Below are 25,275 nucleotides of genomic sequence, written 5' to 3'. Positions count from 1 at the left end.
GGAGGAAGGTTCAGCAACCCAGTCAGATCACGAAGGGTCTTATCTGCAAGCAAAAAAGTGTGAATTTGGGTGGGACAGTCGTAGGGAGCCATCACAAGATTTCAGGCAGACCAGTGACAAAGGAAAGCCATTCTGGGGGCAATGTGAAAGGTGGACTGGGAAGGTGAGGGTGAAGTGAGCTTATTGGAGTCTGGGAGACCAATGTAGTCAATATGAACAAGAAAACTATAAAACAAAACGTGGAATAGTAAAATTAGTTGGCTTCTAGTAGAACTTGCAAAAGTGTGCTTTTACAGAAACTACCCCCTTTGCATGTTATAGTAGCACATTTTCTGAGTTGTTGATCCAACCAATAGGTCACATGTTTTCAAAGGAAGTCTGGATGAATATTGGGGGAACTTCTCTTCTTAGTTTTTGAAGCTGGTAGAGGTCAGGATACTACAGCCTTGTAAAACAGGACCAGAGACTGGTGCTTATGAGCAGGGAATGCACCCTAAGTATGCTCCTTCTGATTTTTGCACTGGAGCTGGGGGTGTGGGTGCACTGGGGAAATTGCAGATTGGCAGTTATGGATTAGAGCAGGGCACTGAAATTTTTTTTCTGTAAGGGCCAGATAATATTTTAGACTTTGAGAGCCAAAAGGCCTCTGTTGCAAGGAGTCAATTCTGCCAAAATAGAGCAAAAGCAGCCATGGACAATATGTGAGCATAGTTATGTTACAATAAAACTTCATTTATGGACACCGAAATTTTAATTTCCTGTCATTTTCACCAGCCATGAAACATGATTTTTTCTTTTGACTTTCTTCAATCACTCAAAAAAATAAAACCTGTTCACTAGTTGTACAAAACAAGATGAGGGGTGGATTTGGCCCTCAGGTCACACTTTGAAGATTTCTCTAGCTGTGTGTTCTTAGACCTCTATGGGCCTCACGTTCCGCATCAACTACTTAAGCCAGTAGTGTGGTTAATAACAGCTAATGTGTATTAAAGTATTTCGTAAACCAGACATAACTACATCAATTTTTGCCGAAGTTTGTCGCTCCCGCTGGGCCAGTTCCTGCCCAGCAGTGGTGCGCACGCATCAAGTCCCGGGGAAGGGCGGTCCTGTTGCCCTGGCAACGGTTTCCCAGCTCCGTGCAGCAACGCACCAGGCCTTCATCGCGAGATACACAGGACCTAGAAACCTTGGCCATGGCTTCGGTACCTCTTACGCCCTTCGCTGCAGGCGCGTCCTTCTCTGCAGCAGACGGGTTGCCTGAGACCGAGAAGAACTCTGGGGAGTCCGAGAACACCTATATTCTGAGGCCCATTTTCCAGCAAAGGCGGGTAGCAGACGGGTTGTGGTGGGGCGACTTGCGAGAGTGGGCCAGGCGGGCAGAGCTCGCCTAGGTGTCGGGCCGGTGCCAGACTGGGGAACGGCGGGGCCGGGCTGGCAGGGGGCTGGAGAGGGCTGCCGAAGGAGGGGCGAGTCGTGGGGAGAAGGGCTCTGTCTTTCTTGAGCTTCAGCAGCAGGGGGCAGCAGAGAACCCTACCTGTCCTTGCAGTGTTAGAGAGTGCGGTTAGCGTGATTGGTTCTGGCCTATCAGACCCAGGACGTGGGCACAGGGGAAAGGAGAATGGATGGAAAGGAGAGGAGGAAAACAAACAGGTTTTTGAAGGTTACTGTGTACATACATGTGCCAGAACAACTTACTCCTCTGCAAGGGTAGGGGCCCACCCTCCAAACAAGAATTATCTTCTGGAGGGTGGGCCTATTGTAGTACAGGCTTCCTTCTGCTAAGTGAGTGTTCTAGGAACCCATCTGCATCAGTATACCAACTGGCATTGTTATGAGATGCGGTGTTTGGCTTCAGTGAATTATTTTTGAAGACTCAACCATTTGCCCATTTTATGATGGATGATGCTGTGTGTTCATTAGTTGTTTTTTTTTTTAACCAAAAACAGCATGACCCCTGTGCCCCATTCTCCCTATTCATCTGATCTCACCGTGAGTGACCTTTTTTGTTTCCCCTGATGACAAAAGTCCTCAAAGGAAAATGTGTTGATGTGGAAGAGGTGAATTTAAAAGTGGCAGAAACATGAAAAGGCATCAAAATCGATGAGTTCAAAAACTTTTGAGTGGTGGGAAAGGTGTCGATAGGTATATTGCACCAAATGGAGAGAGAGTACTTTGAAGGTGACTGAAGTTTAAACATGTAGGAGTAAATACACAGTTTTTTAATAAGTAAGTTTTGTGAGGGGTTTTGTGCGTGTCCCTCTCTCATACGTGGAGGTCTTTGGCCTGCCACCCTTATACCTTCCCAGGATTCAGGCACACAGAAGAACGCAGAAGACAGTCTGCTAGGCCTGTAGGATATATCACTAACTTCATTTCCACAAGATTAAAAAAGATTTAAAGTAAAAGATTTCCTAAGCCCCTCCTCTGTTTCTTGAAACCAGATTGCTGGATCAAATGCTTGGCAAATATCAGAAGCCAGGAACTTTGGTTATAATGTGATCAAGCATTTCACACAGCAGTTTTCTGATGGGTAGAATGGATATTAAAAAAAAAAGATATGTTCAGTTATCTGTAAAAGATTCTAAACTTATAGAGTGTCATTTGCCTGTGTTTTTGCTGTGAAAGAGTACAGAGCGTGATTCACACACAAAAAAATATGTATTATGTGAGAGTAATCCTATGGAATGATTTATGACATGTTTGAAAAAACTTTTAACATTTACTGAGAATGTAAAAGGCTTAAAGGAAGAGCCAGATAAGGTATGTTTATTAATAGGTAGACCACATTTTGAACATATCAAATCCTCCAAATTTGTTAATGATTCTGAAATTCATCTGTGAGAATAAAACAGGCAAGAGACCAAAGAAAATACTGTTAAAATGTAGTAAGAGACCAGTAGTACTACCAATTATTAAAACACATTATCAACTCAAAAAACTTGAAACATTCTGGTGACTTGGCACATGATAGACAAATTATCTTTAGAATATATATCCCAGAAAAGGAGCTTAGTATTATTATAAGATATGGGAAATACAATGGAAATGTTAATGGCATTCTTAGGATGGTGAAATTAAGGAAGATTTTTTCTCTGTCTTCATTTATTCAATTATCTATTTCTTAAAAAATATTTATTGTCTACTGTGCACTGAGTGCTGTTCTAAGAAATAGGGATCTCTGTCCTCTTTGAGTTTATGGCCTAGCTAGGATAAAGGACAACAAACAAGATAAATAAATGGACCACACTGTGTACCAGATAGTAATAAGGGAGATATAAAGTGATATGGTAAGAGGGTGGTTTGAAATTTTAGAGAGGGTTCCTAGGAAAAGTGACTTATATAAAAACTTGAAAGAAGTGAGGGAGCTAGCTATGCATAAAAGGGGAAACTGAAGTTCAGGCAGAGGTTGGCAATAAGCGCAGAAGCACTGAAGTTTGCATGCCTGGTGTGGTTAAAGAATATAGTGAAGGCCTGTGGGGCCCAAGTGGAGAGAACTGGGGGGAAAGTAGTAGGAAACAAGGTCGGAGAGTCTGGTAGGGTGGGTCAAATGGGACTTGCAAATCACAGTTAGGATATTGCTTTTACTCTGAGTGATGTAGGAACTATGTGGGGTGTTTTGCATAGAGGAGCGTCGTGATCTGACATATAGTTTAATGGGACCAGTCCAGTTGCTATGTTGAGAATGGGATTTGGGACAAAGGCAGGCACAGAGACTTGTTAGGATGCCATTGTAGTCCAGGCAAGCAGTAATGGTAGCATGGAGCAAGGTCATAGGGATTGGGTGATGAGAATGATTGACTTTTAGATTATTTTGAAGGTAGAACTGATCAGATTTGCTCATGAATGGGATATGGGCTGTGAGAGAGAAAGGCAACAAGATTGACACCAAAGTTTTTGGCTTGAGCATCTGGAAGAATGGAGTTGCCACTGACTGAGACGGAAGTGACTGCAGCTGGACCCAGTTCAGGGAAAGGAGCTCCCGGAATCAGAAGCTCTGTGTTGAATGTATCAACTTTGAGTTGCCTACTAGAACATCCAGGCAGAATATGTGTTGGGATATGTGACTTGAAGTTCATGGAAGAGATAAGATTTGTTTTCTTAACTTGTTTTTTTTAATTACTTTTATAATAATATGAAAAAGAAGGATTATATGGTTCTAATGACAAAGAGCTGGAGGAACTTGATCTGCAAAGGTAAGTGGGGTTTTGTAATTAACTAATTAGATGTTTCAAACTGTTTCATTCAGGTTCAGACCCTCTGTGGTTAAAGACTGCATCCATGCTGTGCTCAAGGAAGAACTGGCAAATGCTGAATACTCTCCAGAGGAAATGCCTCAGCTCACAAAACGTTTATCAGAAAATATTAAAGATAAATTAAAAGGTAATAATGGTGATAACTAGAAATGACTTGTTCCCTTCAAACATTCAGTTTTACCCATTTGTCTCCTTCCCCAGCTTTTTTTTTTAAGGATTTATTTATTTATTTTAGACAGAGAGGGGAAGGGAGGAAGAAAGACAGGGAAAGAAACATTGATGTGTGGTTGCTTCTCACATGACCCCAATGGGGACCCACCCCACAACCCAGGCATGTGCCCTGACTGGGAATAGAACCAGTGATCCTTTGGTTCTCAGGCAGGTACTCTATCCACTGCCACACCAGCCAGGGCTCCTTCTCCATCTTTAAAAAAGGGACATAAATGTGCATTCCGTTAAAGACACATTTTCCTTTAATGTCTAGTCTTCTCACTTATTTGGTAACTTCTCATATAGGTTTTTGCAGATGGTGGGAAAGAGCAAAGATTTGAAATAAGACATTGTATGGAACCACACTATTCAGGAAACCCAAGTATGCAGAAAATCCAGGAAGTACAGGAGCTCCTTCTCCCCCAAAATTCTTGGTTGTTTTTCCCGCCAAGGTGTTCGTTTCTCAGCATGTCATTCAGCACCCTTTCAATCTGACCTCAGTCAGTCTTTCCAGCTGAATCCTTACTACTCGTCCTACTCAGCCCTCCATTTGTGCCACACTCTGCATGTGCAGATCAAATCTTGTGCTTTTCCTACCCATTCTTGATCTGTTTCTTCGTCTCTTATTAAAAACGTTTTACCATCAGAAAAGTCCTGTCTTTCTATCTGTCCTTTAAAAAATTATTTTTTGGAGGGAAGAAATGTCTCTGTAGTAATAATACATTTTCATTGTAATAAATCTGGACAATGCAGTCCACAGATATATTTCCTCACAGATGAGACTTTCCCTTATGCTGAATACTCTCCAGAGGAAACATTCCCTTATCTGTGGGGATATATTCTAGAGTCCCCTGTGGTTGCCAGAAACCATGGGAAGTACTAAAACCATAGTATACTATGTTTTTTCCTATACGTACATACTTATGATAAAATTTAATTTATAAATTAGGTACAGTGTGATTAACAGAAATATCTAATAATAAAATATAGCATTTGTAGCAGTATGTTATAGCAAAAGTTATATGAATGTGATGGTATCTTTCTGTCTATCAAAATGTCATATTGTGCTGTACTCACCTTTTCATTTAAAGAAAATGCTTTACGGCTTCTCTTTGGCATATCCAAACTGCCAGCATCACTATTTTTGTGCTTTGGTAAGTAAAGTAAGGGTGACTTGTGCAAAAGGACTGCCTGCACTACCGCTACAGTGGATCTGATCATGGAGATAGCTACTAAATGACTAATGGGCGGGTGTTGAATACGGTCTGGATACCCTGGACAAAGGCATGATTCAAGGTCTGGGCGGGAGTGGGTCAGTGTGAGATTTCATCACGTTATTCAGATAGTTTCACAATTTAAAGCTTATGTATTATTTATGGAATTTTCCATTTGATATTTTCTATTGTGGTTGACCATGGGAAATTGAAACTGCAGAGAGCAAAACTGTGGATAAGGGGTACTACTGTACACATAAAGTTTTAAAAAAGATTTTATTTATTTTTAGAGAGAGGGAAAAGGAGGAAGAAAGAAAGGGAGAGAAACATCAATGTGCAAAAGAAACAGATTGGTAGTCTCTCTCATGCCCCCAACTGGGAACCTGGCCCACAACCCAGGCATGTGCCCTGACTGGGAATCCAACTGGCCACCTTTTGGTCTGTAGGCTGGTGCTCAATCCACTGAACCACACCAGCCAGGGCCCTTGTGATGGTTTTAAAACAGTAATTCAGTTTTCAATTGTGTCTGTTTTGTCTGTTACCATTTTAAATTTATTAGTTCTGCATTGCTATTTTGTGGGTATTCTGTTTGTTTCCTGGAGTTTCAATTTCCCTTTTTATCTTTCTGTTTTATTATAATCTGATTGAGTTCTTATTTTATTGAGTTTAAGAGCTTACATTGTTCTATATTGTGAATCAGTTGTGAAGAATTTCTTTGCTTCTTTATTCATATTAACTCCTAGGTTGAATTTTTTCCCTTAAACAGTATGTTTCTTTCTTTCTTGTTATTCTGGTTTTGCTATTGCACCTTGCATATTGCTATTCAGATTCTTTTTATTTTGCTATGATGTAGTGTGGGTGATTTTTTTTAAACTTTACTCCCACTGTATTTAAGACTATTTTATTTTTCTCCCAGAACTATGATTTAAGGGCTAAATATTTAATATTCTAGCCACACTGCTAAAAGATGGGTATAAGAAAAGGAGGAAGAGGAATGGGTAGAGAAAGGAGGAAGCTCAGCTAAGCCATGTGCAGTATTCTTAAAAGAATAACGTGGGCTGTGACTACTTCTGAGATTTAAAAAACAGGAGATTTTATTTATTTTTAGAGAGAGGGGAGAAAGGAAGAAAGAAAGGGAGAATAACATTGATGTGAGAAACTATTGATTGGTTGCCTCTCGTGCGTGCCCCAACCAGGGACTGAACTTACAACCTAGGGATGTGCCCTTCTCAAGATTTGAGGGTAGCGGGCTCGAATAGGGGTAAAGGACAGAAAATTGTACTTGAACGATAATTAAAATTTAAAAAAAATTATTTAAAAAAAGATTTGAATTGGTGAGTTTTTGCTGTGCAGGATGACGCCCAATCAACTGAGCCACACTGGTCAGGGCTTTTCTGAGATTTTGTTAAGTACCCTGAGTGAGTACCTGTAGTGTTCAGAGTGTTTGCCTAATTTACTATATAATCCTGAAGATTTTACTTTCATCAGAGACAGTTGCCTATGTTTCAACTTTGCCCATTTCACATTTTGTTGTTACTGTTTCCACTATTCACTGGTCAGAAAAAGGGGAAGATAAAGATGCTCATTCATTTTCTTCTCTCCAGATTTGTTGTTAGTGAGAATTTTCAGGATTTTGCTTGTCTAAGGTTACACACTTACAAGCTTACTATTAGAATTTTTCCTCAGTTCTGACTCTCAGGCTTATCGTCATGCTCAGTACGTGCTTGTAGACTTAACGCTTATGTTCTTTTTCAGACACCTTCATTAAGTAATTTTACCATATATTTGCTTATAGATAACTTTCTAATTTTTTCTTTCTAGAAATGGGATTTGACCGATATAAAATGGTGGTGCAAGTAGTGATTGGAGAACAAAGAGGTGAAGGAGTATTGTGAGTAGTTGGTTTTTTATTCTTGTTTTTATTATCCTCTTGATGTTTCAGTAAGATTGTATCTTTTCAAGAGGGGGAGAGGAAAGGACAGTATAACATAATGCAGCTGTGAACTCAAGAGATCCTGGTACTGAACAGTGAGGGTCACAGACTGAGTGAGCTCCATGGGGTAATTCACTTCCACAGTATCTGCAGGCTACTAGGTCTTTTAGGGTTTATGTATACGAGTTCTGTCTAGAAGGTACCCAGCCATGTAGTATGAAAATCAGACGTTTATTGAAGAAGATACAAGAAACATTGTACATAGGACAATGATGCCTCAGTTCTCTTCAGAGCAGGCACCTTGGGACCTCACATAGTTCTCCCAGTTGCCATCAGCTGCCCCGTCATATTTTCCTGAATCTCATCAATGGTCTGAAATCTCTTCCATTTTAAAGATGATTTTAGTTTTGGGAAAAGCCAGAAAGTTGCAGGGTGCCAGATGTGGGCTGTAAAGGGGCTGAGTCACCTGAGTGATTGGATGTTTTGCCAAAAAACTCTTCATGAGACATGGTGAATGAGATGTTGCTGTGATGAAGCTGCCAATCACCAGTTGCCCATAGCTGTGGCCTTCTGAATCATCTGAATAGTTTCTGTGGAGGAATGTTTAAGCTTAATGTGAAATTTGATACAGATTTGTTGCTCTATTTGCTCAGTCATTTTGAACATGATGGCCACACAGTGCACAAGCTCACTCAGTGGTGTCTACCACCTGCACTGACTAGTACAATGAAGTTGTCATTGTTCACGCATACGCATTCCAGTCCACTCTCCTTGACTGCCAGATTACATCAATGTCGTGCAAACCATTCTTGTTACATTAACAATGGCTGCAGTTTTTCCAGATAGACCTTGTATATGTTCCCAAAGAAATATGGGATTATGTATATACATTTCCTTCCATATTCCTTGTTGCTTTGTTTTTGGTCCTACCATTATCCAAAATTAATTCCTTTAAGATTGTCTGAGACCTCCTTATTAGCAAATCTAAAGCTCTTTCTTAGCTCTTGTATTGGCCTGGGCTTCTGTTTCTTGAAATCACTTTGGTTTTATTGGCCCTGATGTCAAGACTTACCTAACTTGTTTCTTTCCTGTTTTTCTAACTTATTATTCTCTTTCCTTCACTGGTTCCTCTTTATGCTCTACACCCCCAGCTGTCAGATTTATTCAAGGCTCAGTTCTTATTCTTCTGCTCTTCAATATGCTCTCTCAATGAGCTCATTCATTCTCATGACCTCAAATTGTCATTTCTGTATTGGTGAGGTTCAAAATATGTATTTCTTGTCTTTTCCTGTGCCATAGTGTTAATCTGCTGTTATGATTTGTAAATAGTGTCTTGCACAGTAGTATTTTATAAGAATGTACTAAAGTATTTGTTGAATGAATTTTTAAAATAGCTTGTAGATATTATCACTGAGAATTCCCACTATAGAAAGTTAGGTTTGAAAGGGACTACAGATACTGGGCTGACCAAAAAGTTCTTTAGTTTTTTTCTATAAAATAAAAGACACATTTTTCATTTCACCAATAACTTTACTGATTTGGATATTTTGAGTATGTTGGCTATTTCCTGCATTGTATAACTTTGATTGTTCTTAATTAATGTCTCAGTTTGATCACTATCGACTTTAACTGGTCTACCCAACTGTGGAACACCATCCAGCAAAAAATCTCCAGCACAAAACTTCGCAAACCACTTTTGACATGTTCAATCAGTCACAGCACCTTCTCTACAAATGTTTTTTTGTGTTTCAGTTGCATTTTTACCTTTCTTGAAATAATAAAGCATAATATGATGAAAAATGTTGTATATTTTCTTCCATCTTTAATATTAAAATGGCTGCATAAAAACTCACCAATGTTGATGGTTTTTTAAAAATATTTTATTTATTTATTTTAGAGAGGGAAGGGAGGGAGAAAGAGAGAGAGAAACATCAATGTGCAGTTGCTGGGGGTCATGGCCTGCAACCCAGGCATGTACCCTACCTGGGAATCAAACCTGCGACACTTTGGTTCGCAGCCCCCACTCAATCCACTGAGTTACGCCAGCCAGGGCTGATAAGTTTTTTATAAAATTCATGCTGATATGACAGCTGTCACAATACAATCCAACAAAATTGTTTCGAATGAAGTTAAAGACAACTAAGCACTACTAGAGCCATCTTATGGAATAAATCAAATGCACTTTTTGGCCAACCCAGTATTTTCTAGTGTTTAGTCCCCCTATTTTATGATGACACTTGGGAGATTCAGCATGATTTGCTCGAAATTATAGGTATGGCTGGTGTCAGGGTCACTAATAGAATCTACCCTTCTGACTCCTAGCACTTACAGTACTCTTCACCACGGTGTTCTCTACCATCTTCTTAAGGGCTTCAGAAGATTTTCTCACCACAGAGAGACTAAGAAATACTTGACTGTTCTGTTACCTCAGACTCAAAATGTTCAGAGTTCCAAATGTCTTTTCCCTTCTCCTTAAATCGGCTTGTCATTTTAATTTGTCTCTCACAGTATTACCAAAGTTCTTCTTTTATCCTATTTAGCCATTACTCTCTCCTTTTGCACTGTAATCTGGATTCCAGGATTACTTAGCAGCCCCTTATCAGCACTTCTTGACTGTGATCTCTCTTTCCTCTGCAATTCATTTTGCATACCAGACCAGTCTCCCAGGAGTACACCTTACTTTCTTTCCACAAACTCTATATAGAGTTTATTTCAAACCCTGTCAAGTATAAACTCCTTTAAATTGACTTGGTTAAATGGGATCAGGACCAACTCTAGAGCTTGGAATACAAGGCCTCCTCCACCCCCCTTTAAAATTTTGATTGTCTAAACTTTCAAATGTATGCAAATATGTAGGGACTAAGGAATTCCTATGGATCTATTACTTAGCTTCAAAGGTTATCAATACATACCTATATTGTTTCATTTATACACCCACCTACTCTCCTTGCCCCCATCAGATTATTCTGGAGCAAATTCCAGTCATTATATCATTTCATCTGTAAATACAACAGTATATATCTCTAAAATATAAAGGCCCTTTAACAAAGTAAAATAACATCACATCTAAATATTGTTGGTCCTTAATATTATAAAATATCAGTTCACATTCAAATATCCCCAATTATTTTATATATATGTGTACTGTATGTGTGTGTATGTGTATATATGTATACATTTTACAGTTCAAATCAGGATCCAAAGTCCACACATTATATTTGGTTGATACATCTCTTAAATTTTTTTAGTATATCATTTATTTCCCTCTTTTTGATCTCTTTCTCTCTCTCTTTCTCTCTTTCTCTCTCTCTCTCTCTCTTTCTTTTTACCTTGACATTTATTTGTTGAAGAAATTAGGTTGTTTGTCCTGTAGAGAGTCCTATATTCTGACATTTGCTGATTGTATTCTCATGGTATTATTTCCTATTTTGTCTAAGTAGTTAGATATAGTCTTAGAGGTTTGGGTTTTGGGGAAGGATATTACATAGGTGTTTAGTATGCATCCTATTGCATCTCATTTGGAGGCACAAAATGTCTGGTTGTTCCTTGTTTTAATTGTTAAGATTGATCATGGAGTTCAGATGTTGTCAGATAGATCCATCTGTTATAAAGTTCACCAGCAGCTTTATCATTAATGGTTTTAGCAGCCTGTCCTAGATCCAGTATTCATCAGAGATTACAAAATGGTGATCTAGTTCTACTATTCTTTGATTATTAGCTGGAATTCTATTAAGAATCACTTTTCTTTCAACTCTTTCATTGCACAGAGGAATAGTTTGTACAGGAAAGGAAGGATAAGTTTACTAATTTTCAGAATAATGAATTGGTTCCCTAGTATCCTCCAAAGATTACTAATGAAGTTTTTTTTCTATCTATGAACCCATGTTGTTAAATATATTTGATATGTTTAAATCCATTGTGGTTATTATCCTTATTGAGGTTCAGATTGTCCTATCTTTTGCCATTGGTAGTTTCTTCATGTTAACTCCTGATCCTTTTTATTTCTTTTCCTCAAAAACAACAACAACAACAACAACAACACAAAACGTAAGGTTTATTTCTCTTCTCAAAACATACCACACCAGTAGGAGTCCAAACCTGGCGGTGCCTCACAGGACACCAGCTCTGTCAAGGACAGAGGCTGTCCTGTCTGTTGCTCTGCTGTGTCTTCATCTGCATGGCTGAAGATGGCCCAGTACTGCATTTACATTCCTTAAGGGAAAGAGATAGAAGGAAAGGTATGTGTCTTTCCTTTTTCAGCACTTTAAAGATGTGATTATGTTGTCTTCTGGTTTCCATTGTTTCCTTAGAGAAGTTAGCTGTAACTCTTACTACTCTTCTTTTGGAGGTGATTGTCTTTTTTTTTTTCCTAGCCACATTAAAATGTTTTTCTCATTGTCATTTTACTGTGATGTATATGATTTTCTTTTAATTCATTCAGCTTAGGGTTCTCAGAGTTCCTTGAATATTTTTTGTATCAGTTTGGGGAAATTCCTAGTGTGTGGACAGAGTTGACGCCATCTTGAAGCTAATCTACCTGTTTAACTTCTGAGTGAATGAGTCTGGATCTTTGACCCCCCTCCTCCCCTTCTCTTGGGTGTACTCTGGAATGTGTCCAGAGGTTTCAGGCTACTCACAGAGCTTCCATTACTTCTTACTCTGTGGCAAGGAGCTCTAGAAGTTATCTATTTCTTGGCTCACCCTGGCGCCAGGGTCTGCTGGTATTTGGCTTCTTTGTTCTCCCTGACCACCCATACAATCCCTTTGGAACATGTAGGTCTATCCCTGAGTAGGGATGAAAGATGGTGGTCTAGGGCCCTGGCCAGGTAGCTTATTTGATTAGAGTGTTCTCCCAATACACCAAGGCTGCGGGTTTGATCTCCAGTCAGGGCACATACAAGAAGCATCTAATGAATGCATAAATAAGTGGAACAATACATCAGTGCTCCTCTGTCTAAAAAAAAATATCAATACATAAAGATAAAAAAAATAAAAGAAAAATGATGGTCTAGGAGGGGAAAGATGGAGATTTGATTGTTTTGCAGCTGGCCAAGACAAGTATTTTCTGTAAGTAAGTTCTCTGGTAAACACATTAACCATAAACCTGGACTCATCTGTCTCATTCTTTGGTCTCTCAACCCTTTTGGGGCCACTTTACCTACATGGTCTTTTTATAGAACATTTCTTTTTAAAAATAAACTTCTTATTTTATAATCATTTTAGATTTGTAGAAAAGTTGCAGAGATAGTACAGAGAGTTCTCATATAATATACCCCACATCTATTTTCCTCTGTCATTAACATCCTACATTATTGGTATGGTACATTTGTCACAACTAATGAACCAATATCGATGCATTATTATTAACCAAAGTTCATACTTTATTCATGTTTCTTTAGTTTTTACCTAATGTCCTTTTCTTTTCTAGTATCTTATCTGGGATAGCGCATTTCATGTCTCTTTAGGCTCCTCCTGGTTATGGAAGTTACTCAGACTCTCCTTGGTTTTGATGACTTAGACAGTTTTGAGAAGTACTGGTTCGGTATTTGTAGAATTTCCTTCAACTGAGATTTGTCTGCTCATGATTACCCTGGGCTAATAGTTCTTTGGGAGGAAGATCACAGAGATAAAGTGCTGTTCTCATCATATCATGGTACTTATTATCAACATGACATATTACCACTGATGTTAACCTCAATCACCTGCCTGACATAACGTTTGTCAGATTATCCCCTGTAAAGCTACTCTTTCTTCCCCTTTCGTACTGGATTAAACTACTATGTGAAGCCCACTTATAGAGCAGGGAGTTATGATCTATCTCCTTGAAGGCAGATTATTTACGTAAATTATTTGGAATTGTTCAGCACAGATTTGTCTCTTTTTAATTAATTTATTCAGTAATGGATTATAATCTACTACTTTATTTTATTTCTCAAATTGTTCCAGCTTTGACCATTTGAACTCTTTCAGTTGACTCCTGTGTCCCTTTGACATACTCTACTGTTGTGAGTTTTTTTTTTTTTTTGAGCACTCCCTTACTTGTTTGCACTATAAGATACTCCATATTACTCATTCCCTGCTCTAGCCTAGAATCAGCCATATCTCCAAGAAGCCCTAGTTCAGTTTATTGGAGAATGGCTTTAGAAACTAAGATCTGGGTGTTAGGTGTGGCCATTATCTTTTTAAAATGCCACTTCCACTCTTTGCTCTCCCCTCTCCTTTTTAGACTCCAATTACATGTATTTATATCTTTTTTACTGTATTCCACATGTCTCTTATGTGCTTGACTAAATTCTTTTGTTTTTTTTTTGTGTGTGTGTGCTTCAGTTTGGACACTTTTCTAATCGATCTGTCTTTTAATTGATTAATCCTCTTTTCTGTTGTGTCTAATCTGCTGTTAAACCCATTTAGTGAATTCTTTTTTTTTTTTTTTTAGTGAATTCTTAATTTCAGTTATTATATTAGGTTGGCCAAAAATTTCATGTTTTTTTCTGTAAAATAAAAGACACACTTTTCATTTTGACCAATAACTTTATTGATTTTGATATTTTGAGCATGTCACCTATCTCCCGCTATTGGCTTCTAGTGGGCAGAGACCAGAGGTGCTGCTAAACATCTTCCAATGCATAAGATAGTCCCACAGCAAAGAATTGTTTAGTAAAAATGTCCAGAGTACCAAGAAACTTGGCATACCACTTTTGAAACATTTGATCAGTCACAGCACCTTCTCCATACACTGTACAAGTCTTTTTTTATGTGTTGCAATTGCATTTTTACCTTTTTGAATTAATAAAGCATAATATGCTGAAAATGTTGCATGTTTTCTTCCATCTTCAATATTAAAATGGCTGCACAAAAATTCACCGATTTTGATGTTATCTTTAAATACTCACTGATATGACAACTGTCACAATACAGTCTAACGAAATTGTTTCAAATGAAGTTCAAGACAACTAAGCAGTACTAGAGCTATCATGTGGAAAAAAACATAACGGACTTTTTAGCCAACACAATATTTTTCAGGTCTAGAATTTCTATTTAAAATTTGTTTATAGATTCCAATTTTCTGGTGAAATTATTTTTTAATCTCTTATCTATCCTACCTATTTACATTTTGGTCATAGCAGTTATGTTAGTCATTTTCTGCTTATTCTAGTATCTGGATCATGTGTGAGTCTGTTTCTACTGATTATTCTTTTTCTTGATAACTCTTCATAGAGCTGGCTCTGTCTCTTGGTATGCCTCATTTGAATCCTGGACATTGTGTTAAAAAACTGTAGAACCTCCAGATAACATTATTTTCTTTCAGAGATTATGATCTCCAGAACTGTAAAATAATATATTGTATATCTTTCAGAGAGTTGATCATTTCCTTTGTTATTCAGATGCAGGTGTGTCAAACTCATTTTCGCCAGGGGCCACATCAGCCTCGTGGTTGCCTTCAAAGGGCCGAATGTAATTTTAGGACTGTGTAAATGCAACTACTCCTTAACAGTTAAGTGAGAGCTCGGCACTGCTGCCGGGTAGAAACAAGATGCTGGGCGGGATAAAACAAGATGGAGGGCAGAATTTGGCCCAAGGGCCTTGTGTTTGCCACCTGTGAGATAGGTTATGGGCTGCTTACTTTAATCCAGTGAGGTACTGAGTTGAGTTTAGGTTTGATTCCAGTTTTGGTAAAGCTCTATCTTCAGGTCACCGTTCTTTCTTGAAGATGGCTCTCCAGATCTCTCAACCAAGAATCTGAAGTATTCATTTGAACCCCACTCCAGCAAGTACTGACTTCTAGTCCTTATTTCCTCAGCATAAAACTACTCTTCATATAAGAGTCTTTTTCCATAGTGTATTAAATCTTATTACTGCTGTAACAAATTACAAACCAGGTGGCTTAAAACAGCATAATATATTATTTTAGAGTTCTGGAGATCATAAATCCAAAATGGGTTTAATTGAACTAAAATCAAGGTGTCAGCAGGGCTCTATTCCTTCTGGAGGCTCTAGTGGAGAATCCATTCTCTTGCCTATTCCAGCTTTTAGAGGCTGCCTGCATTCCTACTCATAAACCTTTCCTCCATCTTCAAAACCAGCAGCATACTATCTTCAGGTATCTTTCTGACTCTGACCCACCTGTCTCCCTCTTTCTTTTGTAAGGACCTTGTGATTACATTGAGCCCAGCTGGATAATCCAGGATACTCTCCACATCCCAAGATCCTTAACTCAATCATATATGTAAATCCCTTTTTGCTATGTATTATAACATATTCCTAACTTCTGGGGTTTAGGACATAGACATACTTGGTGGGAGGCTATTATTTTGCCCACCACACTTAGTTTTTTAGGTTCCTGCATATGCAGTTTCAGAGTTCAGCACATTTTGAGGAGAAACCTACCATGTAATGGTAAGGCTGAGTTCTGCTCTCTTCTTTTTTACAGGGATCTTGGTCCTTCAAGTCTCCGTTTTTTTCTCCCTAGCCCTGCAAGACTGCCAGCAGTTCTGATGGCTTCCCCGCCCCGCCCCAGTAATTGGTCCTTTACCTGGATAAAACCCATATTCTTAGCTTCTAGTCATGCACCCAGAGTTGGCAAATGCCCTACTGGGGAGACCAGGACTAGGGGAGAACTCATGTGCATAGGATCAGTTTTCCTCCTAGCATTTCACTCCCCTTTGGGTGTTGACTCCCCTAGTCCTGTTTGCTTCAGCAGCTCTGATTCATTTTATACAATTTTTAAAATTGATCTGGGAGGGAGCATTGACCTGCTACAAACTGTTCCATCATATTCTTCTAAGTCATTTTGACAAAACTTTATAAGCATATATAAATATACATATTTAATAGTTCAGGTTTTTGATATGATCCAGGTATTTCAGATTTATCTTCTACATTACAGACCTGGAATTGGCCATTTCCCCAAGTAGCTCTGGTTCTTTTTGTTGGAAAATGGTGTAAAGAGTTCACGGTTTGAAGGCAACAGTTGTGTTTTGTGCATCTTTATTACTTGTACCTAGCACGTTGCTTAGATATGATACTCAACAAATATATGTTAAATAAATTTTTTTAATCTTCACCCAAAGATATGCATATTTATTGATTTTAGAGAGAGAAGAAGGGGGAGAGAAAGAGAGAGAGATATCGATGTGAAAGAGAAACATTGACTGGTTGCCTTCCATACACACCCCAACCAGGGATTGAGACTGCAGCCTAGATACTTGCCCTGACTGGGGATCAAACCCACACCCTTTAGGTGCATGGGACGAGGCTCTGATCAACTGAGCCACCTGGCCAAGGCTGTTAAATGCATGTTATATTTATGTCTTCTCTTGGTTCTGTTCAGCTTAAGTACCATTTCCTTCATGAAGACTTCTTTGGCTTTCTCCTTTCTAAAGTCTCTAATTTTCTGTAGCACTACTACAGATTTAATTCAAATACTGTGCAACTTGGACTTGGAAGCTTGGACTAGATAGATGCTATAGTCCCTTTTAAACCTAATAAGATATAAATTAGCACAACTCTACATTATTTTACTCTTTTGATGTGTGTTAATTTTTTTCACCTAATTAAAGGGAGAGTTGAGGATAGAGCCAGATTTTGCTCTTTCTGGACATATGGTAGTTTCTAAATAAATACTTGTTTTTTTAAGTATATTTTATTGATTATGCTATTACAGTTTTCCCAATTTTTCCCATCTTACCCCCTCTCCACCCTGCACCCCCAACCCTCCAGCATTCCCCCCTTAGTTCATGGCCATGGGTTGTACATGTAAGTTCTTTGAATTCTCTGTTTCCTATACCATTTTGACCTCTCCCTGTGAATTTTATGCCTACTAATTGTGCTTCTTCTTCCCTGTACCTTTCCCCCTAATCCTTCCCTCCCCTTCTCCACTGAACCCTCCATGCAATGCCCATTTCTCTGATTCTGTTCCTGTTCTAGTCATTTGCTTAGTTTTTGTTTTCATTGTTTTTCTTTGCTTTAGGTTCAGTTGTTGATAGTTGTGAGGTTGTTGTCATTTTACTGTTCATAGTTTTGATCTTCTTCAATTTCTTAGATAAGTCCCTTTAACATTTCATATAGTAAGGGCTTGGTGATGATGAACTCCTTGAACTTGACCTTGTCTGGGAAGCACTTCATCTGCCCTTCCATTCTAAATGAAAGCTTTGCTGGATAGAGTAATCTTGGATGTAGGCCCTTGCCTTTCATGACTTTGAATAATTCTTTCCAGTCCCTTCTTGCCTGTAAGGTTTCTTTTGAGAAATCACCTGATAGCCTTATGGCACCCCTTTGAAGGTAACTCTTTCCTTTTCTCTTGCTGCTTTTAAGATTGTCTCTGTCTTTAATCTTGGGTAACTCAATGATGATGTGCCTTAGTGTGTTCCTCTTTGGGTCCAACTTCTCTGGGATTCTCTGGGCTTCCTGGACTTCCTGAAAGTCTGTTTCCTTCACCAGATTGGGGAAGTTTTCCTTCATTATTTGTTCAAATAAGTTTTCAATTTCTTGCTGTTGTTCTTTTCCATCTGGCACCCCTATAATTCAGATATTGGAACTTTTAAAGTTGTCCCAGAGGTTCCTAAGCTTCTCTTTATTTTTTTTGAATTCTTGTTTCTTCATTCTGTTCTGGTTCAATGTTATTTCTTACTTCTGGTCCAAATCGTTGATTTGAATCCTGGTTTCCTTCCTGTTACTGTTGGTTCCCTGAATATTTTGCTTTGTTCCACTTCGGTTCTTTCATTTTGTGACCAAGTTCAATCAGTTCTGTGAGCATTTTGATTACCAGGGCTTTAAATTCTCCATCAGAGAGGTTGGCTGTCTCCTCATTACTTAGCTCTTTCTAGAGTTTTGCTCTGTTCTTTCATTTGGGCCCTCTTTCTTTGTCTCGGCACACCTGTTAAGTTGTGAGGGGGCGGGGCATTAGGTATTCACCAGGGCAGGGCAACTCTCCTTGCTATGCTGCAGAGCTGCCTGTGGGGGAGGGACCAGAGAGGGAACAATGCAGCTCACCTGCTCGGCTCTTGCCCCACTTTCCAACCAGTGTGTGAGACTGGGAGTTTCTCCCACCGCAGCAACCCAGCTGTAATCCACAGTCAGCTCTGAGTCTCAGTTTCCTGTTCAGCCAGCCCCGCCCCCACGGTCTGCCTCTTTACCTTGGGTCCTTTCAGCCCTCCCTGCCTGCAGAGTCCGTAGTAGTCCTGCTGCGGGTTCTCTCCATCTGCCCATCTTACTGGTCTGGTTGGTCCGGTTGACTGTTTATTTAATTCCTTGGTTGTTGGAGTTCTATGCAGTTTGATTTTCTGGCACTTCTGGTTGTTTATTGATTTTAGATTGGTTGTTATCCTCCTTTTGGTTGTGCAAGGAAGCAAAGGATTTCTACCTATGCCTCCATCTTGGCCAGACTTCTAAATAAATACTTATTGATTGATCAATTAAACAGATTGACTTTATTTCATATTGTTACTTTTGAAGCTTGGAAATAGGTAGAATTTTTTTTTATTTGATTTTTTTTGATTTGTAAAATATTAGGTTAAGGGGAGCTTGTTTATGTAAAACTTTTTTAAAAGTTTTCAAAAATGAACCAATGTAATATGGTATTTGTATATCCTTTGCTGCAGACTTGAAGCTAAATTGCCTAGGTTCAAAGTGAAGCTTTGTCAGTTACTATATGACCTTGGACAAGTTTATTTAATTTCTCGTACCCTCAGTTTTCATGTTTATTATGTGTATACGATAATAGTATCTACCTCATAGGATCAAGTGAGTTAATACACATTAAGCACTTATGCCAGAGGCTGGCACAAAGTAAGCACTTAGTGTTATTGATGAATCATACATATACATTTAATTAAAAATGTAAAACATTTGTAATTACTTTTTAAACTTAATATTATATTGTGAACATTTTTTATGTTCTTGAAGTTATTTTGTAAAAAATAATCCTTAATAGCTGCATAGAATTTCATTGCCAAGAAATACCCTAATTTCATCTACCAATCTAATACCAATGGAAATTTAAATTGTTTGCATTTTTAAATTGTTTTTAATTTTGACTGACATTTTTTCTTACCCCAAAACTGGAGAGGGGAATGGCCAAATTGATAATTTAAAGGTAGCATTACATCCTGTAGAGATAATACTGGATTTAGAATTAGTTAGAAGATTGAATTCTAGTTCACAGTTTGCCCCCTTTCTTTTCTAGGTTCAAGTAAACAATCTGTTGGATCCTTTCCCGACTTCTCTCCTCATATTATTGTGCAGGATTAAGTCCATCTTAGTCATAAGTCTTAGGTGTTATTTCCTTCAAAAGTCACACACAAATATCTAAGCCGAAGTAATCTATATAACAGAGCTTCCCACACAGAATTCCAAAGACTTCAAGGTAGTGACCCCTTTAGTCATTAGGCATCTAGTCAGAGTCTGAGGCTGCTAGACCCCTGGGCTGGTCACCTCCAATTGTAAGCAGCCTTATCTGTGACTCCAGTCCCTTCTGGTTTACCCAGTGTTCTCTATTGTAAGATATGCTTTTCTGTTTGCCAACCTGTGAAAAGGTTTCTGAGTACTGATCTAAAAGAATGTATCAAGGAAAACTTTTGCTGCTGGCAGATATATGTGGTTCAGATCTGTGTTGTATTGCTGATAGTTCTCCATTCTTTGACTTTTTAGTATGGCTGCTCGCTGTTTCTGGGATGCCGACACTGACAACTACACTCATGACATTTTCATGAATGTAAGTCTATTTGAGAACCCTTTTTTCCTTTCAAAGGATACAGGAGCATTTCAAATGAAATTACTTAATATTTATTGAGATACGAGGACTCGTTAGTCTTAGAGATTTATCTTAGACTCCGTCTAGATGAGATGACTTTACTGTTCCTTTTTGTGTTACTAAAGCAGAAACCTAGTGTGCTGCTTATAGACAAGGACACAGATGTGTACAGATGATATAACTCTTCACAAGTTTTAATTTGGGAATAGGTTATTGTTTAGTGCTAATAGAAACATAGCACTTTGCTAAGCTGCAAAGAAATTTGGGTGGCAGGGATTCCATGAGTAAAGTGATTTTTCTTCCAGTAACCAAATTAATTACTTTATCTTTTAAAAAAATCCTCACCCTAGGATATGTTTTTTTAAAAATTGATTTTAGAGAAAGAGGAAGGAACAGAGTAAGAGAGAGAGAGAGAAAGAGAGAAAAAGAGAGGGAGAGAGAGAGAGAAAAGGAGAGGGAGATAGAGAGAAATACATAAATCAATAAGTTAATAAATAAGTAAATATCAGAAACATCAATGTAAAAGAGAAACATTGATAGTTACCTGCCTGGGGGATTGAACCTGAAACCTAGGTATGTGCTCTCCCCAGGGATTGAACCCACAACCTTTTGGTGTATGGGACGATGCTACAACCAACTAAGCCATCCATCCAGGGCTAATTACTTTATCTTAAAGCTATTTCTCAAAACTAGGCAAAAAAAGAGGAGTTTTTTAAAAAAAGAAGTTTCATTTAAACATTAGTTAAGTGTTTGACATGAATGTTTTATAAATTTTAATAATGTTTTATACTTGATTCCTCTATCCAAATCTCCCAGGTTGTGAATTAGTAGAGTCAGAATTAAATATAGTAGTATAGAACAGAAACTGGACTGTGAATTAGAAGAGAGATTCCATTCCAGCTCTGTAACTTTGTAATTAATGACTTTAGGTAAGTGATTGGACCTTTGTCTGATTGTATCAGCAACATTAAGAAACTGTGCTACATTTTCCCAAAGACTAGCAGTGGCTGCCTAAGAATTATTTGAGGAACTTGTTTAAAATACAGTGATGGTGGGACCCTACTCAAGTAGATTCTAATCAAATAAGTTAGGGTTTGGATCAGTGAATCTGAATTTTTAAAAAATGTTCCCCACATGGTTATGCTTACTGCCTATGTAGTAGATCTTAAGGTACCTTTAAGCTGTAAAATTCTATGGTCTTATCAAAGTTTCATGTTATGCTCAACCACCTGAGGGATCAGGGACTGAATGGTGGGAAGTAGTATGTAAATCTTCATTTATCAGCTCTCTGGGGAAAGGTCAAGTTAAGGTTATAGTTTTTCCTGCTTTTTGGAAGTTAAAAATTTGTATTTCCATGAGTTCTTATACAATACAAATTTAACAGATAATTCTGAGCTCCTATTATGTGTCAATCTCTGTACTGGAGGTACTAGGAATAAAATGAGGAATAAGACAGGCATGGCTATTGCCTGTAGAGAGCTTATAAACAGTTGGGGCCAGACAATACTCAAATTAACAGATATGTAGTATAAAACTTTAGTTATCAATTATTATTTAAAGATGCCAGGATTGCGTTTTAGAACACAGGGTTAGTGGGTGAGGTGTCTAAAAATCATTTTTGAGAGCATGGTTTAGCTTGCTGAATTAGTGTACTGTATGTATCTTTAGTTCAGTTTGTTGAGTTGAGTGTTTAGGTGTTATTTTCAGAACTTAAAGTAATTGATTGGGAGAGGATCCCAGGAAGCACTAGTAGAGGATGAGGAAGTGAGAGAGGGGAGAGAAAGGCATATGCTCTTGAACTAATAATTGCTGTGGATAACCTGGCTCAATCCTGCTGGAGAACTCTGGGTGACACTACAGAACAGTGCCAATCAAAGTGGGGTCCACAGACTAGTGCCATGAACCATTCATTGCAGGTCCTTGATGAGTTAAGTACATAAATTGAGTATAAGGGTTTAGAAACTCTTACAGGAATTTGACAAAGTAATTTTATGTCCATTAAATCTAATAATAAAACATTTAGCTTGTGTTTGTATGTTTTTAATTTTGTTTTCCTATATATTCATTTTATTGTATTTTACAAAAGTATCAGTGCATGAAGGGTTGGAAATCAGAACAAAAACAAAAACAGGTCCCTCACATCAGATAGTACTGTTATAGAACACAGCTCACAGTTACCCCACCCAAGGAGCCAGAGAACTGGGCTAACCAAAGAATTTTGCTTTTGGTTAACAATAAGGTACTTGAGTTTAGATTTTCTCTCATCACCCTGGGACTGGAGGTGAGATCAGTAGGTCAGGAGCTAGTGAGGTAGGTGGAGTTGTATAAGAAGTACCTAAAAAGTGTTTTAAGACCTGGCTGGGTATCTCAATTGGTTAGAGCATCGTCCCAATACACCAAGGTTGGGCGTTTGATCTCTGGTCAGGGCACATACAAGAACCAACCAGTGAATACATAAATACGTGGAACAACAAATTGATGTTTCTCTCTCTCCCTCTCTCTCTTTCTCCTTCTCTTCTTCCCTCCTTCTTTCTCTCCCTTCCTCTTTCTCTCTAAACTCAATGAAAAAAATTTTTTAAGTATTTTAAAGCGTTTAACTGGGATCTGGAAAGCATTTTGATTCTGAGCTAAAAGATGGACAAATAAACTTTATAAATTAACAGAAAACAGCCAGATACTTTTTACCATTATGCAGAATTTATGAAAAAGTGCTGTTATTTTATTATGTTAGTTTTATTATTTTTATTATATACAATAGTTCTTTGGGGTGGGTAATACATTTACTCCAAGAAGCATTTCATATATTATTTCTTTGATAAATCAGGAAAAATTGGAATGCTTACTTTATGATTATGTATTATACAAAGTTCATTAGTTTGTAGTTTTTTTCTACATTTAGAAAATCTAACTCTTTATGCATCCTAACATTCTGGATTTGTGTGTGTGTTTTTTCTGTTATGTTTGTTTTGTAGGACAGTTTATTCTGTGTCGTGGCAGCATTTGGCTGTTTCTACTATTGAACCTTTGAACGCTGAGAAAAGATAGGACCGTGAAGAAATATGGACTTTTTTATATTGTTAAATATCTTGACAAAATAAACATAAGTTGGCAGTTTGGGCTTATAACTGAATCTATTGAGTTTTAGGGCTTATAGTTAGTGTTTTGATTTTTGTAATATGACCTAACTACATTTGGAAAGTAGAGAAAAGTTGGGAAAAATCCGTAATTCAATTGTTCTATATAAGCAACTATAAATATTTTTGTATATTGTCGTGTTTTTTTATTTGCAAGGTTTAAAAAAAGTATATATACAACTTTGTAACCTGATTTTTTACTTCTCATAATGTCATGTGCAGTTCTGTCATTTTATTTGCATTATGATTTCATAAGCATAATTTAATAGTTGCATTTATTCCATTAGGTTATACTATTGGTTATTTTTGCCATGTCCTTATTGACAGACTGGTATTTCTAATTTTTCACTATTACAAATAACACTGAGATGAATTTGTGCATAACGTTTTTTTTCTACATTTTGAGTTGTTCCCCTTACCTGTCACTCATTGTTTTTACTCAGCTCTTTCCACCCTACACCTTACACAACTTATTAACTTAAACATGCATCTGTTTTCTCCAGGGTTTTTCCAGTGCCAGAGTTTCTGATAAGTCTGAGAGTTTCTAAGCTGTATATGAAATTAGCCCTCCCTTAAGACTTTCTGAAATTATGTTGGTTACTATCCCAGTTCCTACTTTCTTTGTAGTGATCCTCTCCTTATAAGAGTCCCTAGTGTCTTCTCCAGCTAGCTGTTATTGGGAGCACCTTATTCTATGAGCTGACAAGGAGAAAATTCTGAGATGTTCTAAATTAAATTATAGCATCCAGAGGCTGAGAGAGACAGAACAATTAGTCTGTTAATAGCTGTGGACCAACTAACAAAAGACTGCTCATATTCATTAGTCTGTTAGAACTTCGAATTAATTTCCAGGTGGCTATTCCTGTGATTTTTCAAAAGGGACTATAGCCAGGTGCCTTCCAACCCCAGGAGCCTCCTTTTCTTGGGTGCATGAACTTTCTCTGGAACCATCATCCATCTGGATTGATGGAACCATCAATCCAGAGGAATGGACACTTCTTCCTGGTGGGCTCTGCACCTCTCCCAGAGCTGGTCGCACTTCACCTTCTCCCACCCTTTTTGCCTATAGCTAATATAAAGTTTTTCAAACAGTTCACATCATTCTTCCCAGTCCCACTCCCCAACTGATGAATAAGAAACTATTGTAAACTCCAGGATGATAGTTATGTAGTATGCTGCTGGGTTGGACTTCATGCCCCAAGACTGGTCTTCTTTGTGGCTAAATAAAACCTTTTTCAGAGGGGGTGGGGAGAGAGAGACTTTCAGCTGTTGTAGTTAAAGTTTTGTTTAAAAGAGCCTTGTTCAAATAACTTTGAAACTCAAAAGGGAAAGGATCACAATTTAAATATTTTTTTATCCCTGGATGCTCCTCAGCAGATACATAAGTGTACCTACCCTTTTTCTTCTTAACCACTTTCAAGCATGTAGATAAAAATAAAAATGAATTAATAAGAAAATACAAAGTTGTTTTACATACTTCTGCCATAACATTGGGTATCTACTTCTTACATTTACAGAATCTAAAGGAACCCCTCCAAGATTCATTCTAGCAAAAGAAAAAGTTTCTCTTCACCAGAAACCCTGCACTGTGGTTTCCTGTCAGTGGTCTCCCTCAAATCTGCTTGTTGACCCAAGAGAAGTCCAACCTGCAGAGAATTTTTATGAATTTATTTGAGCTGAATTACAGCATATGTTTGGGAGCAAGATCTCAAATGTTCCTCAGAATAACAGTTTGCTGCTGCTTTTATGCATTTTTAATTATGGAGGGACCCTAAGAAAG

At 38.0% G+C, this 25,275-nt stretch overlaps 1 protein-coding gene across 1 annotated transcript; it reads left to right on the top strand.

The window, feature by feature from the left end:
• Positions 1–1,158: 1,158 nt before the first annotated feature.
• Positions 1,159–23,868, top strand: DYNLT2B (dynein light chain Tctex-type 2B). Its single transcript, XM_045851459.1, has 5 exons — positions 1,159–1,324; positions 4,247–4,380; positions 7,499–7,568; positions 20,259–20,322; positions 23,334–23,868. The coding sequence occupies exons 1-5, from the start codon at positions 1,194–1,196 to the stop codon at positions 23,379–23,381; spliced, it is 447 nt and encodes a 148-aa protein (XP_045707415.1). The 5' UTR covers positions 1,159–1,193; the 3' UTR covers positions 23,382–23,868.
• Positions 23,869–25,275: the final 1,407 nt, after the last annotated feature.

The sequence above is a fragment of the Phyllostomus hastatus genome, unplaced genomic scaffold, assembly GCF_019186645.2.
Source record: "Phyllostomus hastatus isolate PE091 unplaced genomic scaffold, TTU_PhHast_1.1 phas_contig_86, whole genome shotgun sequence".
NCBI classification, from domain to species: domain Eukaryota; kingdom Metazoa; phylum Chordata; class Mammalia; order Chiroptera; family Phyllostomidae; genus Phyllostomus; species Phyllostomus hastatus.
This window is presented reverse-complemented; position numbering and strand designations above follow the sequence as displayed.

Coding starts and splice junctions, on each gene's coding strand:
- DYNLT2B (XM_045851459.1), top strand. CDS start 1,194: ATGGCTTCGGTACCTCTTACGCCCTTCGCTGCAGGCGCGTCCTTCTCT. Junction 1,325..4,246: donor AGGCCCATTTTCCAGCAAAG/GCGGGTAGCAGA, acceptor TGTTTCATTCAG/GTTCAGACCCTCTGTGGTTA. Junction 4,381..7,498: donor TATTAAAGATAAATTAAAAG/GTAATAATGGTG, acceptor TTTTCTTTCTAG/AAATGGGATTTGACCGATAT.